Source organism: Hyperolius riggenbachi, chromosome 11, assembly GCF_040937935.1.
Source record: "Hyperolius riggenbachi isolate aHypRig1 chromosome 11, aHypRig1.pri, whole genome shotgun sequence".
In the NCBI taxonomy this organism is placed as follows: Eukaryota; Metazoa; Chordata; class Amphibia; order Anura; family Hyperoliidae; genus Hyperolius; species Hyperolius riggenbachi.
In genome coordinates this window covers 216,235,592-216,254,075 of record NC_090656.1, presented here as the reverse complement: position 1 = coordinate 216,254,075, position 18,484 = coordinate 216,235,592, and the positions used below count along the sequence as shown (strand labels likewise).

Genomic DNA, 18,484 nt, shown 5'->3' with positions numbered 1-18,484 from the left:
CCTTAGAGGCTACAGCAGCCCAGCAAGAGCAGCCCTGTTTGTTAAAGCTCGACATGAACCACACTGGAGTCTGTACTTGTGGATTTAGTTATAGTGTTTTTGTTTTTGTTCTCTTTTAATACTGCTCTACCGGCTGTTGTGCTGATTATGGACTGTAAATCAAAACGGTGATGCGTATCAGATTTTCTGATTTTACTCTGACTTTATTGAACAAATATTTGTTATGGGTCGCCTGCTATGATGAATTAAATTAAAGGACCACGATCACGAAAAATTGTAAAATGTAAAATACATGAAAACACATAGCAATAAGAAGTAGGTTTCTTCCTGAGTAAAATGAGCTAGAAATTGCTTTTCTCCTATGTTGCTGTCACTTACAGTAAGTAGTAGAAATCTGACAGAACTGCCAGGTTTTGGACTAACCCATCTCCTCATGGGGGATTCTCAGGATTTCTTGATTTTCAAAAGCACTTAGTGAACGTCAGTTGCTCAGTCCAACTGCCAGAATAGTGTAGGGAGGGGAGGCGGCCTGCATCTTTGTATAGATCCTTTCCAGGGAGTACTTTCGTAAAGAATAAATGGAATACCGAGAATCCCTCATGAAGAGATGGATAAGTTAAAAACTTGTCAGTTATGCCAGATTTCTACTACTTACTGTAATGCTGGGCATACACTGCATCGAGGGGAGGATTATCAATCGAGCCGGATGGCTCGATTGATAATATCAGACGTGTCCGATCACCGCGGGGATCGATTCCGCGCTCGATCCCCGCAGGCGGACAATAGCAACGAATCGAGCGGGTGATAAGAAGCGCCAGCGGGGACGAGCGGGAATCGAGCCGCGCGGATGAACGGAGACGTGTGGGGGCCGGGGGGGGGGGCGGCGGGATAAGTCGATCCGGCGGCTAATCGGCCGCCGGATTGACCCGTGTATGCCCAGCATCAGTGACAGCAACATAGGAGAAAAGTAATTTATGGCTCATTTTAATCTGAAAGAATCGTACCAAACCTCCCTGGCAGTACGCAGTTTCTGAGGCTGCATCCTAGGGAGGGATTTTTTGAATTAACCTTTTTGTAAAGCTTGTAGCTAGCACTAGGCTAGCCACCATTGTGCCCCAAGTCCCCCCCGCATCCTTCTGATCCCCCCCCGATCGCCGCCACTATAGGTTACCTAGCCGCGATCCCGCGAGAGCCGCAGCCTCCCCAATGAGCTTCAGTCGTCGCTATGGTGACGATCGGACATGACATCTTCAACATCATGACGTCATGCGCAATCCCGATCCTCCCCATAGCGAAGCCTGGAGCTGATTGGAGAGGCTGCACCATAGCGGGATCCCTGGGGGGTGCGTATTACGGCGGCGATCAGGGGGGATCGGAGCAGAGCGGAGGGATTTGGAGGACAATGGTAGCTAGCAAAGTGCTAGCTACAAGGTTTACAAAAAGTCTTGTCCAAAAAATCCCTCCCGGAGCAGAGAAAGCCTCTGCGGCGGCTACCCAGAGTGTAGGTCGGGGTTACCGCCAGGAGGGCTAATAATTAAGTCTACTCAATAATTTCCTTTTCTTCTCCTTACACGTATGCCACCCTTCATCTCAGTGGTGTAACTACAATTCTTGGGGCCCCCCAACAGAACTTTGAAGGGGCCACTCCAATGGTCACACCCCTTCAGTCCCCTTGGTGCCCTCCACGGCCTGGGGGCCCATCTCACAAGGGTTGTAAAACAAGTGTGGCCATCATGATGTTCACACCCATAACAAGTGTAGCCAGAAAACCACCTGATCTGAAGTATAATCCCCCGAATCGGAGGAAGGGAATTTTAGTAGTTGCCCCCCCCCCCCCTCAGCTCTAGGCACCCCTGATCCCCTCTAGTTGCGTCTTCTCCACCCCCTCTTCCTGCACTATATGTAGCACCCCTCCCCCTTCCTGTCCCGTGGGCAATGCGTTTCCTCACTCTCTACACACAGCCTGCAGTGAGTGAATGTGCAGAGCAGCAGGGTGAGTAGAGCGAATGATTGCTGTGCTGCCGCTGGGACATTAGCAGGGAGAAGTGACAGGATGTGATTAGTTCTTCAGAAGTTGCCTGTAAATCAGCACCGGTGTCAATGTCCCTAGGTACGCCACTGTCCACCCTCCCCCCCCCCTCCCACACACACTCTCCGCCCCCTCCCTCTACAGACATGCATACCAGAGATAGCGTAAGAGACGCACGTGCAGGCAGCCGGGCCAGTCTTTTGTGTGCCACTCTGTACCTGGCACTCCAGGTACAGGTCTGGAATAGATGTGCCAAGCAACTAACATATTGAATGCCCCCCAGTGAGACAGCTTTGATGATCTAGATCATAGTGCTGAGAAAGCGAGAGTGTAACGATTGTGGAATTATCTCCGAGGTCAGTGCACAACATGTGCGCTGACACTGCGGAAACCCTCCACAAGCGCTTGGAAAAGGGAGCCCAGCTTTGGCGCAAAATGCACCTGTAGAGAGGAATTCCAACCAGCAGATGGAGCTGTGGAGTACAGAGGAACTCGGTCTCTGTACAACCACAGATGCCAGATGGAGATTGTACGAAGTGAAGCAATACAGGGCAAGATAGCCTCTCGAGAGAGAGTGAGCACAGAGACAGAATGTATGTATGTATGTGTGTATGTCCACCAATCTAGTCGCCACCCGGCGACGGTGGACACACAGCAGCGAAGACCAAGTGAGAAAGCAATCGCAAGAATGGCGATTGCTAATAGAGACACAAGACTGAGTAAAGACAGATCATAGGAAGAATAAAGACAGAACCAATTAAACTGTAATCTAACACAAAAGAACAAACAGGACTAGCTACACACGGTCACCACACGTTAAGCGCAATAGCGACAAAGTGCGTGCAAGCACGGTCACCGCACGTTAAGCGCAACAGCGACAAAGCGTACCAACCCTGACTAACAAATATAACCCGAAAAAAGAAAACCAACAAAGAACGCGAATGCTTGCTAATCGGTTGCCTCACCCAGACAACAGCAAGCGTTCGTTCCAGACAAGACAAACAGACAGAAGTAGTAACCAGTAGCAACCGCAGCTAAGGTTAAACTCCAAGGTTCAGACAAGAGAGTTCCACCGCCTCTAACGCTAGGGCGAATGCGATCTAGGAACAGGACAGAACGAGTCACTGTCAGCCACCGCTGGCAAAAATACCATCGCACGGATGAGACAAGACAGAGTAGTAACCCAGTAGCAACCGCTGCTCTGGCTACACTCCAAGACAGAGTACCGAGAGATCCACCACCTCTACCGCTAGGGTGAATGTGATTCCAACAGACAGACAGATGGAGCAACCAGTAGCAACCCCTGCTCCGGCTTACAATCCAAGACAGAATACAGAAAGATCCACCGCCTCTACCGCTAGGGCGAATGCAATCCAAACAGACAGAGTGATTCACTGTCAGCCGCCGTTGGAGAAAGTGCAATCACAACGGATAAGACAGAACTAGGCAATACAGATAATAAACAACCTGACTGCGCTAGAAGGAATGCTAGTGCACTCCCAAGGATAACTACTCTAAGACAATATTTAACAAACAATTAGCAGAGGGGCTGTAACTTAACCCCCAGAGACCCAAATATAGAAAAAAACGTAAACAATTTTTTTCTAACGTTCACATGTTGTTATAGGAGGCTTGTGATCCCTAAATCAGAGTTTTTTTTTTATTTTGACATTTTAGTAACTTTTGGGGAGGATGTTGTAAAATTGCAACGCTGGGCCTGTAAGGTAGCAGAATTTCAATAGTGTCACTCTCTCTCTGAACACATGTAAGGAATAATTAAAAGTTTATTTGTACTTTACAGCTTATAAAAACCCACCTAAGTTTATGTATATACACAACAACAATAGTATAATAAAGAAAAAAGTAATTTTTATTATTAATTTAATACAAAAAATGAGTATCATATAAAAAAAATTGGACCCAGACTATGGGCTTGATTCACTAAACCATGAAAACACATAGCACAGCCTTTTTCACACCTTTTTTTGCGTTTTCGCACTAACGTGAATTTGTTTGTGTGTAAACGTTATTTTTTTGCGCTTAGCGCTAAAACGCAAATTTTTCCCTGTGAAGCGCCCATTGACTTCTATCAGCGATAATCAAAAAATTTCATGTTAGCGCAAATACGGGAAAAAACGGCCACGCTATGAAATAGCACTAGTGCAAAAATAGCACTTGTGCTATCTTCATAGCACAGTTTTGTGAATCGAGCCCTATATGTGCATGTTTTATTTGTTCATTTATTCAGTTATGGTAGTTCCAAAAACAGTTATTTTGCTCTGAAAAGCAGAGGCGAACATTGCACTTCCTGCAAAGTGTGTTGGTATAGCCTTTTGCACAGTGTCGGCACCGTCCTCTATCGGCTTTGATGGGAAAATGTCCAATCATGTCCTTGCAAACTTCCTTTGGAGGGTGTGCATTTGACTTTTTGGCTGTCATGGCAGCTGAAGAACCTCCATCATCTGTAAACTGCCTCTTTTGGGAAGTCAAGGTGCCCCCTCTTGATGAAACTGGGCTTGCAGATGGTCGCCCTCGCTCTGACACTGACCCAGCCGTTCCGATCAGGATAAGAGAAGATGCCAACTGGGCCTGAAACATTCTCCTGTTTAGCATCTTCTGAAAACTGTACTGATTTGTGTTATCTGCCAGAGCGTTGATCATATCTTCTGTCACAAACTTCTGAAAGTACTCCAGTGGTGTGCAGAGGGAATGGACATCATTACTGACATCCTGACCAGAAAAATCAGTACTGGGAGAGATGAAATTCTTTTTCAGCCATCGATATCTGTCACGGGGCCCAGTCTTGGCATCAGGATGTTCTGCCTCTGTTGGGATGATTTGAACATCAGAAGTTAGGTGGTCATCGGGTAATTTATTTTCCTTGTCCACTTCACCGATAACTCCATATTCCTCTTCGTCACTTGAATCTGTGTCAAAGGGCATTTCCAAGTCACTGTCCCCCTTCTGGATGGCCTCAATTACATCCTGCACACTATACATGAGTTGGTTTTTCTTGGTTTCAGACATTCTGAAAGTTGAAAGAAAAGCTAAGTAACTACAAAGTAAATTAACGAATTATTTTAATGCAAAGATTCACATGTTCCTAAAACTTCACACTTTCCATTCCACAACTTCTATCAAGTACACCTATTGTTCAATTAGACATGCAAACACTTTAATCCTCACCTCCTAGAGATTTATCACCTTCTCAAGTTTAAAGTGCAGACAAAATCTTGCTATCACTTTGACCCACTGTTGTAAAATTACAACATAGAAATAACCAGCTCTAAATCTCTTAAAATCAGTATATTCAATGATGTCATAAAATCTGCATGATCTACACATATTAATGATCACATAAAAAATATTTCAAGCTTTTTACTTACTTTAGTCCTGATGTATCCCGTCCAAAACAACAAGATGATGTACTTCAAAGCAGGCACCCGGGTTGTATGACTTCATGGCCAGATAAACAGACCTATTTACACATTCAACCATCCAATGGTGTTGCAGAACTGAACAATAGGTTCTATTAGTAATGTACATGAAGTTTTAAAAAGAAAAAAAATGGGGGAGGGTTTATTTTTGTACCCTTAAATGTGATGTTGTAATATTACAACACTGGGTCTCTGGGGGTTAAGGTAAGTCCAGCAGAACCAAACATTTATGACCATCAGGGAATTATGGGAGGAAATGGTATCTATACTGCAAGCCTTTAAGAGAGGCAGAGCTATCAATAGCCAGATAAGTGAATGCAAATCCCTCACCAGAACAGCAACTCTGAAACTTGCAGAGTGAAGACAGGTCTCCTTTCCAGGACCTGCAGCATATACAGACCTGAAAAATGGTCAAAAAGCTGCCTGCCTGTGCAGACAGCAGAGCAGATCATTACAGAGAGCAGTGTGAAATTTGCACTTTCCCTCTCAATGAGAATTCCACACATCTTTATTTGTACAAGTCATGCTGTTTTAGGGTGAAAACGACTATTTTTTACTAGGACTTTTTCAGTGAAGAGCTGTGACTGCTGACAGTGCTGACTCACTGCTTGACCTTGCTGTGACCTAATGCAAATACTTCTCCCAGGAGACTTCAGGCTAGCCACACAAGTCGATAATGGCTCCTTATGAAAAAACAATCAATCCGTTCCCAATCAATCAATTTAATAGCGATTGTGTCTTTAACCATGCAGAACACTCAATCTCGTTAAGATTTCAGGAATCAATTGAAGCGCTAGCATTGTATCACTTAACCACTTAAGGACCAGGGGATAGTGCAGTGATCGGTGCTGCGTGGGCTCTACAGCCCGCAGCACCGATCACGTATGTACCAGGGCGATCAGACTTCCCCCCTTTTTTCCCCACTAGGGGGATGTCCTGCTGGGGGGGGTCTGATCGCCGCCGGCTACCTGCACTTTTCGAGGGGGGCTCTTCAGAGCCCTCCTCCGCAGCGCTTTCCGCCCTCCCTGGCTTTCCCTCCCTCTCCTTTACCCTGTGAGCGGCGCAGGACGGAGTTCCGTCCTGCGCCTGATAGGATAGGCTTCTGCCTATCAGATGCCGGCGATCCCCGGCCAATCAGAGGCCGGGGATCGCCGATCTACGTCACGGTGCTGCTGCGCAGCAGCGCCGTGTGATGTAAACAGCGGGGATTTCTTCCCCGGATGTTTACATTATGCGTGCGAGCCGCGATCGGCGGCTCGCACACTGTTCACGGAGGCAGTCTCCGTGAACTAGCATGGAAAGGCCGCTCGATCGAGCAGCCGTTTCCATGCTATACCACTAACGACCCGCCGACGCCTATCGGCGTTAGGCGGTCGTTAAGTGGTGCAGTGCTATACTATGTGGCACTATGGGGGGCCTCCGGTGGCACATTTAAAGATGCTGTATTGCAAGGCAGCACAGGGAAATTTGGGGGCGCCACGCATGCCCATAGGTTGTAATTTGAATTACAGCTATAGCAACCCTCAGACATTATCAAGTTACTGTAAAGAGTGCAAGAGTTTGTTGGGGATCTTCAATCAAGGTCGAGGGTATAAATACTTCTCTTGCTACAATTTTATTTCATTTTTAACTCTGTGTGGAAATGGCTAATGGGTGCTTCAGTACCACTATACTCATTTCACCTGGGGTGGAGCAGGCATCTGGGGGTCTCATTGTTAAAAGGAGACCCCCAGATGCCCCCATGACCCCCCCCCCCTTATGGCCTATACTTCAGCTCCTCCTGGGCACTGGAGATGGAGAAGGGACCCTTGTCCATGAATTAAACAAAAACTCTGGGGGAAAGGGGGAGGCTTTGCTGCTCAAAAAACTATATGGCCGTTTTCGATAAAGTAAAATCCTTTTTACCATGTTCCAACTGATCTCTCTAACATACGCAGCAAATCGGGTGACAATAGCATGTACGGGGGGCTTTACTATTAACCGCAAAATCCAGGGCCGGCCCTAGACTTTTTGCCGCTTGAGGCAAAAAAAAAATTTCCGCCGCCACCCCCCCCCCTCTGGAGGGGGGGGGGCTCTGGGGGGCCGCCGAGCTAGAGGGGTAGCTGGCAGGACGGGGGTATTGGGCCTAGCGGCGGGGAGGGGGTTGTACCCCCCCTCCCTCGCCTGGGTCCCCCGAACTGCGCTCCCCTCCAGCCTTACATAGAAGAAGCAGCCGCTATTTGTAAGACGCACTGGCGGGGAGGACTCACCTCTTCCCAGCGTGCGCTCCACTGACATCACTTCCTGCAGCGTTGCAGGAAGTGACAGCAGTGGAGAGCACGCTGGATCGAGGAAGAGGTGAGTCCTCCTCGCCCGTGCCTCTTACAAATAGCGGCTGCTTCTATGTAAGGCTGGAGGGGAGCGGAGGACGGGGGACCCAGGCGAGGGAGGGGGGGGTCCGACCCCCCCTCCCCGCCGCTAGGCCCAATACCCCCGTCCTGCCAGCTACCCCTCCAGCTCGGCGGCCGGCTCCCCGCACGGACAGGCGGATGCCGCCCCTGGAAATTTGCCGCCTGAGGCAAAAGTTTCACCCCGCCTCATGAGCGGGCCGGCCCTGGCAAAATCAGTGCTGTTGACTTCCATGTACGTAAAATGTCTTTAAAGAGACACTGAAGCAAAAAAAATATATGATATAATGAATTGGTTGTGTACTATGAATAATTACTAGAAGATTAGCAGCAAAGAAAATATTCCCATATTTTTATTTTCAGGTATATAGTGTTTTTTCTAACATAGCATCATTCTATAATATGTGCAGATTACACAACACTCAGCATTCAAAATGATTCTTTCAGAGCAGTCTGTGAACTAATGACATCTCCTCTGGCAGAGAAAAAGTAAATAGTTCAATAACAGTTGAGATAATAAAAGTCAGAAAACAGCCCTCTCCACGACTTTGAAAGTCGTAGAGCTTAATAGCTTTTTTACATAGAGATAACAACTGGAGTTTCTTAACTCTTCCTGTACTGGAAACAATTAGACTGATGTATCTGATCTTAATGTTTTATTTCTTAGCTGTACTACACATACAAATCATAATATCATCCTTTTTTTTTTTCGCTTCAGTGTCTCTTTAAAAAAAAACCATAATATTCGGAACAAAGTAATTTCCGAGATTCACATTGCTACTCGAAACCAGGGCATGATTTACCATAAGACACTGTAGGCACATGCCTATAGGCGCCAGATGATAGAAATGGGACTCACTTCCCTCCTCCAGCGCCTCCCTTCCTCCTTCTCTATACAATGTCCTGAGCAGAGCAAAAATGAGTCGTTACTCAACCAGCTCTTGACATTCCACTGGCCAGCTCTCCCTTCAGTCAGGGGCACCACTAGTTACTTAATACTGAGGGCACCACTGTCTACCTAATGTAAGGGGCACCTGTAGCTACCTATGACAAGCAAGGAAAGGGAGAAGGGACAGCCAGCACACTTGCGGTGCAGAACGGCGGGGGTTTGTCGGTTCATGGTGGGTGAAGTCTAAGGTGCCTATAGGCTCCTGTGATGTAAATCCAAGCCTGCTGGGAACTGCCGAATTCCGATGCAAAAAAAATCAGAACTTGCGACTGTTCTGATTCTGCTTGCTCATCCCTAGCCATTGTACAAGGCCAATTATTTATTGTAAATATGATGCAGACATTAAAGCATGCTCTCTGAATGGCAGGAGCTGTGAACCCTGCCCAGAGCAGGGACAAGGTCCTTCAGCACCCAAGGCTGAGACACCAAAGTGCGTATCTCCATCCCTCCTACCCCAGCCGTCACACACTGATTGCTATTAGACTAAGAGTGCCACAGGGCCCGCAACCTCCCCAACATTTTAATATCTAGTTATCTGGCTTGCTGTCACTGCTATGTATCCCCTTTTCTTATTTCTTTCTGCTTCATACACAATTAGGAATGACAGCTGAATGAATTGTGCGCCCCCTCCTACACTGCGCCCTGAGGCTGGAGCCTCTCCAGCCTATGCCTCGGCCCGGCCCTGACCCTGCCAATATGAATACATCCGCAAATTGTCCTCTGCTGATCGGTACAGAGAGGCAGAACCAGTGCGACTGATTGACTGTAACTCGGACAATGAGAAATCAAACCATCCACAGGAAATGCGGATAATGAGAATGCTGCTATTCCAGCCTCTTTGTACCAGGAAGAAGAGCGTAATCTGGGCATTCATTCGTGTTAGTAGAGATCACCGTGTCCTACATGCGGACACAGGTGATCTGTATCTCTGCCCCATTGATTTTCTTTTTCATATATATACATAAGGCATTCATAGTTTTACACCTACATTTGTTGCAGCAACGAGTTAGTCATTTAACCTCTTGAGGACCGTAGGCTTACACCCCCTAGTGACCAGGCTACTTTTTTTTTCCAATTTAGGCCTCTGCAGCTTTAAGGGCTTGCTGCAGGGCCGTACAACTCAGCACACAAGTCACACCCCCCATTTTCTGACCACCAACAGAGCTTTCTGTTAGTGGGCTCTGATTGGTGCTTGGATGTTAATTGTTACATATTTATTTGCTTAATTTTTAAATAAATACGTTTTTATTTTTTTTTACCTAATCTCCCTCCATCCCCTAGCCAGCCTATGGCAGCAAACGGTAGTCAAAGGCTTCTGCCTATGAGAGCGGATTGCTCTCCTGCCTCCCAGGGGGACAGCCGTGTCACACTGCTGTCCCCAGTACAGCGCTGCCGTAGATCGCAGCACTGTACAGAGTAAATAGATGGATTCAGGCGGCAAAATCTAGGGGGCGGCATTTAGAGTTGGGCCGAACCTCCGATTTTCGGTTCGTGAACCCTGTTCGCGAACCTCCGCGAAAGGTTCGGTTCGCGAAAAAGTTCGCGAACCGCAATAGACTTCAATGGGGAGGCGAACTTTCAAAGCTTTAAAAAATTCTATACACTGCAAAAATGATAGAAAACATGTTTCAAAAGCTCTAATGCCTGGAGTCACACCTAATTGAGTGAAATACACTTTTGCTCGAGGACCCACCCTCCCTCCCTCCTCCAAGCAAGGTCCTTTATACCATTTGCCTACCTACACTAATTAGTTATGGAACAGCTGCTACACACTCTGCTAGGGAGTTTTTACCCTCCCTCCTCCCTCCTCCCACCTCCCTCCTCCCACCTCCCTCCTCCCACCTCCCACCTCCCTCCTCCCACCTCCCACCTCCCACCTCCCACCTCCCACCTCCCACCTCCCACCTCCCTCCTCCCACCTCCCACCTCCCACCTCCCTCCTCCCACCTCCCTCCTCCCACCTCCCACCTCCCACCTCCCACCTCCCTCCTCCCACCTCCCTCCTCCCTCCTCCCACCTCCCTCCTCCCACCTCCCACCTCCCTCCTCCCTCCTCCCACCTCCCACCTCCCTCCTCCCACCTCCCACCTCCCTCCTCCCACCTCCCACCTCCCTCCTCCCACCTCCCTCCTCCCACCTCCCACCTCCCACCTCCCACCTCCCACCTCCCACCTCCCTCCTCCCACCTCCCACCTCCCACCTCCCTCCTCCCACCTCCCTCCTCCCACCTCCCACCTCCCTCCTCCCACCTCCCACCTCCCTCCTCCCACCTCCCACCTCCCACCTCCCTCCTCCCACCTCCCACCTCCCACCTCCCACCTCCCACCTCCCTCCTCCCACCTCCCACCTCCCTCCTCCCACCTCCCACCTCCCTCCTCCCACCTCCCACCTCCCTCCTCCCACCTCCCTCCTCCCACCTCCCACCTCCCTCCTCCCACCTCCCACCTCCCACCTCCCTCCTCCCACCTCCCTCCTCCCACCTCCCTCCTCCCTCCTCCCTCCTCCCTCCTCCCTCCTCCCTCCTCCCACCTCCCACCTCCCTCCTCCCACCTCCCTCCTCCCTCCTCCCACCTCCCACCTCCCTCCTCCCACCTCCCACCTCCCACCTCCCACCTCCCACCTCCCACCTCCCACCTCCCTCCTCCCACCTCCCACCTCCCTCCTCCCACCTCCCACCTCCCTCCTCCCACCTCCCTCCTCCACCTCCCACCTCCCACCTCCCACCTCCCACCTCCCTCCTCCCACCTCCCTCCTCCCACCTCCCTCCTCCCACCTCCCACCTCCCTCCTCCCTCCTCCCTCCTCCCTCCTCCCTCCTCCCTCCTCCCTCCTCCCTCCTCCCTTCAACCCTTCAACCCTTCAACCTATTCCCTCCTCCCTCCGGGAGGAGGGTGTCTTCTGGCAGGGAATTATACTTTTTTAAAAGCCAGTATATATCATACCATAGCTGGGAATCGAACCCAGATCACACTGCATGGTGGACACGTCAGTGCATCACCCTAAGCACTGTACCACTACAGTAGTAAGTGAAGCTACGGTAAAATGTACCATTAATGCTCAATGCAATAGAACCATTAGGTTGCTTAAAGGAGAACTGTAGTGAGAGGTATATGGAGGCTGCCATATTGATTTCCTTTTAAGCTATACCAGTTGCCTGGCAGCCCTGCTGATCTATTTGGCTGCAGTAATAATAATAATTATAATCCAAACATTTGTATAGCGCTTTTCTCCTGTCAGACTCAAAGCGCTCAAGAGCTGCAGCCACAGGGACGCACTCAAGAGGCCACCCTGCAGTGTTAGGGAGTCTTGCTTTGAACTCCTTACTGAATAGGTACTTGACCTAGCCAGGATTCGAACCCTAGTCTCCCATGTCAAAGGCAGAACCCTTAACCAGTACACTATCCAGCCACTGTCGTGTGAATCCCACCAGAAACAAGCATGCAGCTAATCTTGTCAGATCTTACAAAAATGTCAAACACCAGATCTGCTGCATGCTTGTTCAGGGTCTAGGGCTAAAAGTATTGGAGGCAGAGGATCTGCAGGATAGCCAGGTAACTGGTATTGCTTAAAAGGAAATCAATATGGTAGCCTCCATATACCTTTCACTACAGTTCTCCTTTAAAGGGAACCTTAACTGAGAGTGATATGGCTGTTTCCTGTAAACAATACCAGTTGCCTGGCAGTCCAGCTGATCTTTGTGACTGCAATAGTGGCTGAATCACACCCTGAAACAAGCATGCAGCTAATCCAGTCTGACTTCAGTCAGAGCACCTGATCTGCATGCTTGTTCAGGGGCTGTGGCTAAAAGTATTAGAGACACAGGATCAGCAGGCAATTCAGGCAACTGGTATTATTTTAAAAGGAAAAATCCATATCCTTCTCCGTTTAGGTTCCCTTTAAGGATTTGTAGCATAAAAGCCAACTCACATTGGCTGGGATTCGAACCTGGGTCTCTCTGTATGGTGGACAAGCACACTATCCACTATACCAACTGAAGCTGGCCTGAAAATGCTGGCCTGAAAATGCTGGCCTGAAAATGCTGGCCTGAAAATGCTGGCCTGAAAACAAGCTGCATGCTTGTTTCAGGGTGTGATGCAGCTTGTTTTCAGGCCAGCAATTTCAGGCCAGCAATTTCAGGCCAGCAATTTCAGGCCAGCTTCAGTTGGTATAGTGGATAGTGTGCTTGTCCACCATACAGTGAGACCCAGGTTCGAATCCCAGCCAATGTGAGTTGGCTTTTATGCTACAAATCCTTAAAGGGAACCTAAACGGAGAAGGATATGGATTTTTCCTTTTAAAATAATACCAGTTGCCTGAATCGCCTGCTGATCCTGTGTCTCTAATACTTTTAGCCACAGCCCCTGAACAAGCATGCAGATCAGGTGCTCTGACTGAAGTCAGACTGGATTAGCTGCATGCTTGTTTCAGGGTGTGATTCAGCCACTATTGCAGTCACAAAGATCAGCTGGACTGCCAGGCAACTGGTATTGTTTACAGGAAACAGCCATATCACTCTCAGTTAAGGTTCCCTTTAAAGGAGAACTGTAGTGAAAGGTATATGGAGGCTACCATATTGATTTCCTTTTAAGCAATACCAGTTACCTGGCTATCCTGCAGATCCTCTGCCTCCAATACTTTTAGCCCTAGACCCTGAACAAGCATGCAGCAGATCTGGTGTTTGACATTTTTGTAAGATCTGACAAGATTAGCTGCATGCTTGTTTCTGGTGGGATTCACACGACAGTGGCTGGATAGTGTACTGGTTAAGGGTTCTGCCTTTGACATGGGAGACCAGGGTTCGAATCCTGGCTAGGTCAAGTACCTATTCAGTAAGGAGTTCAAAGCAAGACTCCCTAACACTGCAGGGTGGCCTCTTGAGTGCGTCCCTGTGGCTGCAGCTCTTGAGCGCTTTGAGTCTGACAGGAGAAAAGCGCTATACAAATGTTTGGATTATAATTATTATTATTACTGCAGCCAAATAGATCAGCAGGGCTGCCAGGCAACTGGTATAGCTTAAAAGGAAATCAATATGGCAGCCTCCATATACCTCTCACTACAGTTCTCCTTTAAGCAACCTAATGGTTCTATTGCATTGAGCATTAATGGTACATTTTACCGTAGCTTCACTTACTACTGTAGTGGTACAGTGCTTAGGGTGATGCACTGATGTGTCCACCATGCAGTGTGATCTGGGTTCGATTCCCAGCTATGGTATGATATATACTGGCTTTTAAAAAAGTATAATTCCCTGCCAGAAGACACCCTCCTCCCGGAGGGAGGAGGGAATAGGTTGAAGGGTTGAAGGGTGGGGGGTGGGAGGAGGGAGGAGGGAGGAGGGAGGAGGGGAGGCCAATTAAAATCTCACTAGCAGAGAGTGTAGCAGCTGTCCCATAACTAATTAGTGTAGGCAGACAACTGAGTCAAATGGTATAAAAGACCTAGCTTTGAAGGGAGGGTGGGTCCTCAAGCAGTGTGTTTGACCATAACATGTCTGCTGACAGTGAAATGGAGGGTAAAAATTTTGTTTTTTGATGCGAACTGGGCGAAGCGAACTTCCGCAAACGTTCGCCTGCGGGAGGCGAACGCGAACCACCGAAGTTCGCCAGGAACCGTTCGCCGGCGAACCGTTCGGCCCAACTCTAGCGGCATTTAGACCAGTTTCGGCCACCTGGCACCAGGCCAGGGGTGCAGCGCATCCTCCAAAGTTTGGTTCAGGCAGCAGAAAGTGTAGAACCAGCCCTGAGAGAGGGGGGTTAGTTTTAAAGAGAACCTAAACTGAGAAGGATATGGATTTTTGCTTTTAAAATAATACTCTCCTGCTGATCCTGTGCCTCTAATACTTTTAGCCACAGCCCCTCAACAAGCATGAAGATCAGGTGCTCTGACTGAAGTCCGACTGGATTATCTGCATGCTTGTTTCAGGTGTGCAATTCAGCCCCTACTGCAGCCAGACCAGCAGGACTGACAAGCAACTGGTATTGTATAACCTCCTTAGCGGTATGGACGACTTAATACGTCCATTACCGCCGGGCCGATTTGAATAATTTTTTTTTTAAACACGCAGCAAGCACTTTGCTTGCTGCGTGCCTCACATGATCGCCGCCGCCCGCCGCCGATGCCCGCCACGATGCAGGGCCCCCCCAGGCGAGACCCCGTGCGCTGCCTGGCCAATCAGTGACAGGCAGCTCTGAGGGGTGGATCGGGTCTCCCTGTGACGTCGCCGACGTTGATGACGTCACGACGTGCGTCGCCATGGCGACGGGGGAAGCCCTAAAGGAAATCCCGTTTCAGAACGGGATTTCCTTATGGCTTACAGCGCCGGCGGCGATCGGAGGGGTGGGAGGGATGCGGAAGGGAGGGGGGCATCATGTAGCTAGCGCTAGGCTAGCTACATGATTGAAAAAAAAAATTAAAAAATAGCGCTGCGCTGCCCCCTGGCGATCTTTAATAGAACGCCAGGGAGGTTAAAAGGAAATATCCATATCGCTCTCGGTTAAGGTTTCCTCTAAGCACTAGAAGAGGGTTAGTGCTAGGCACCAGGTTGGGGGACAAGAGGAAGTTTCAGGCACTAGGAGGATAGGGTTGAAGTAGGAATGGGTGCCAGGTAAGTGCATAGTAGAATAGAAGTTATGTAAATGACACAACCCGGCGCCCAACTCATGTGACAGGCAGCGCAGAAACATGTGCTCTGGCCAATGAGATGCTAGCTAATTTCATGCAAATACATGCAGTTTGGAAATGCACCAATCAAATGCAGCAGCAGCTTTGACTTCTGATTGGCCCATACCCAAGCAATCTAAAATTAGCATCAATTCAATGAACAGCATCTCGTTGATAGTCTGTAAATCATTCTCGTCATCATCCTGGCTTCCCTCGCAAAAAACGGAGCAGCATTGACCCCTTCCCAGCTAGACAGAAGTCACCGGCAGATCGATGACCTTCCATTTTCCGCAGAAATGGTGCCCCATAGAGCCGGTCCCCTCAGCATCGCTTTGTGTTAGATTGTCACAGCGGGGCGCCGCGCTGCACTTGAATTGTCCGGTTTTCTCCTTGCAGGAGGGAGATGACATTTAGGAGATAGTGAAGCGGAGGAGGGGGAGGGGGGTAGTGGAAGGGAGGAAGAAGGGAGGAGAGTCCGTGGTCTTACCTGTGCTCCATCTCGCGGATGGAGAGGATGACGCCGGAGGAGGAGGACCGCTGCTGGACAGAGGCCAGGAAGGTGAATTCGCTCTTATTCCGGAATAGCTGGATCACCTTCTCGCTGGTGTGCGGCGCCGCGTGAATCTCCCGCTCCACATCTGCAAGCAACAAAAAGCAAAAAAATAATAAGGAATGCCATCTCTGCTACATTTAAAGGGGGTAACATCCTAAATTACAAAATTGCCCCCCAAAAATTAATTATTGCCCCAAATAGATCTGTAAACACCCACTTTTATTTCTAAATTAGGTCGCTATATGTCCTTCAATTCTTTTTACCTGGTCTGGGCGCCTTTCCCTAACTGCAGGAACTGTGCAGTGCCAGTGGGATTCTGGGAAGGTTTTTTGTTGTGGTTTTGTTTTATTAGCTATAGAAACAAGCTTATCTCAGCATGCAAATAACAGAAAGCTTCCTATTGCAGATAAGGTAATGACACTATGACCAGAAGCCAGTTGTGTGTGGGTTGGTGTTAGTCATGAAGAGAACCCGGCATACTGCAGTTCTATATGATGCTCAGAGAAGAAACTTAGGGCTGGTTCACACTCGGGGCAATTCTTAAGCGCAAATCGCTGCTACAATGTATCCCTATGGATACATTCACACTGCAGCGGTTGCGTTTTCGATTAATCGCAAACACGCTGCATGCAACGTTTTGGGAACGATTGCTCTGCGATTCTCGTTCTATTGACTGGAAATTACAAGCGCAAATCGCGGCAGAATCGCAAGATTTTTGTTAAAATTCGCAATCACGGAGCCGAACGCATTCGCGGGCTAGCGGCACTCCAAGCGCCGAGTGTAAACTGACCCTTCAAGTTTCAGAAGCTTATGCAAGCAATGAAATCTTGTACAGTTATTTAGTCATTAAAGTTATCACCTACACAACTTTTATTGTTACATCGTCAGATTACAACAAGAAGGTTATTTAAACACCCCCCACCCCCATTGAAAAAATGTACACAATGCTATAAGCCTGTTGTCTTGGCAATTTCTTTTTTCCCCTGTACTAGGATCAATAAGCTGTGGCAGTAGGAAGGGAAAATTAACAAGCTGAGTTGGAAAAAAAAAGGCAGAGGGCAGAAGTGATGTGACTTTTGACATCACAGAGAAGCAGTAAAGATGAAAACCAGCAGAAATATTCCTTTTTTTATGTTACATTACCCCTAAATCTGACAGATAACACCGAAAAACAGGATAGGTAGGCTAAATAAGTAATTTCTGATTGGATAATTCTTATTTTATTTTTTTTCATTATTTCATGCCACCTTAGAGGGAAATTCTCATTTCCTTCTAAAATCTCCATAGCTGTAGATCAGTGGCTCTTTTCTGCAAGTTCTTGTAATTAAAATATATATATTCTTTCATTTTGATTAGCAGCCAGCTAAGAAATTCCAGAACGGACAGGAAGCTAAAACGGCACACCTCTGCAACCACGGCAACGGTGTTCTCTGAGGAGCTGTTGCTATGAAGCTGCCCAGAGACTCACAGCTTGCTCTAGGGCTAACTGGCTGCACAGAGCTTTAGCTAAGTGGGATTGTCAGCCACTATGTCAAATTCCATTTACCTACTGCTGTGTGTTTATTAGGTAGTCTGCATTGCAAGCATTCCAGTGTAATCATAAATGTCTCTGCTGTAATGAATCTTTTCTCAGTTAGCCTGGCTCTAGTCTGCTACATTGCCAGGGAGAGGGAAGCTGGTTATCTCCCCACCCACATTCCTGCTCCTCACTGATTGGCTGAGGGCAGTTCAGTGTGACAGGCTGAGGCTGAGAAGGGAAATACACCTCACCTCTCTGCAGAAACTGCTAAAACATGATATATGTTGTGCTCACATACGCTTACAAAGCAACCTAGATATGAGCGTGCAGTTTCTTGGAGGGAAAAAAAAAAGTGTAAGGGAGGAAATCACATCAGGATTGGCTTCAGTCAGAGGCAGTAAAGATGGAAATGCCTGAAAGTTTTCTCTTCATTTACTTTATAAAATTCACGGAAATCAAAATGTGGACAGTACAAGTTTTATGTTAGTAGAACAATTATTTATCTAGTTACATATGTGTTTTTTCTTCCTGGGATAGTATTGTTGTCCCTGCTGCTTTAACCACTTCCCTACCACAGGTTTTTCCCCTTAAAAACCAGAGCATTTGTCACCTGTCAGCACTCCTCCCATTCATTCCCCAATAATTTTATCACTACTAATCACAACTAAATGATCTATATCTTGTTTTTTTAGCCACCAATTAGGCTTTTTGGTGGTAGTATTTGTTTTTAGTAATTACTTCATTTTCTATGCATTTTAAAGAGAAAAAAAAACGAAAAAATACACTATTTCTCCATTTCCATCCATTATAGTTTTAAACTAAACAATGCTATCATGGGTAAAACCCACACATTTTATTTGTCAATTTGTCCTGGTTATCCCAACATTTAAATTTTGTTCGTAGTACAATGTGTGGCGACAGTATATTATTTCAAAATATAGGTGTATTTTTT

The 18,484-nt window shown here is 47.8% G+C and overlaps 1 protein-coding gene across 5 annotated transcripts in view; it reads right to left on the bottom strand.

Annotated features, from left to right (window-relative positions):
* NELL1 (neural EGFL like 1) overlaps positions 1–18,484 on the bottom strand; it is a 1,178,134-nt gene that overhangs the window by 918,868 nt on the left and 240,782 nt on the right. For all 5 annotated transcript variants that reach the window (XM_068260436.1, XM_068260433.1, XM_068260432.1 and 2 more), the window contains one exon: positions 15,948–16,098. In XM_068260436.1, the coding sequence (XP_068116537.1) occupies positions 15,948–16,098 (151 nt within the window). The remainder of the gene's footprint in view (positions 1–15,947; positions 16,099–18,484) is intronic.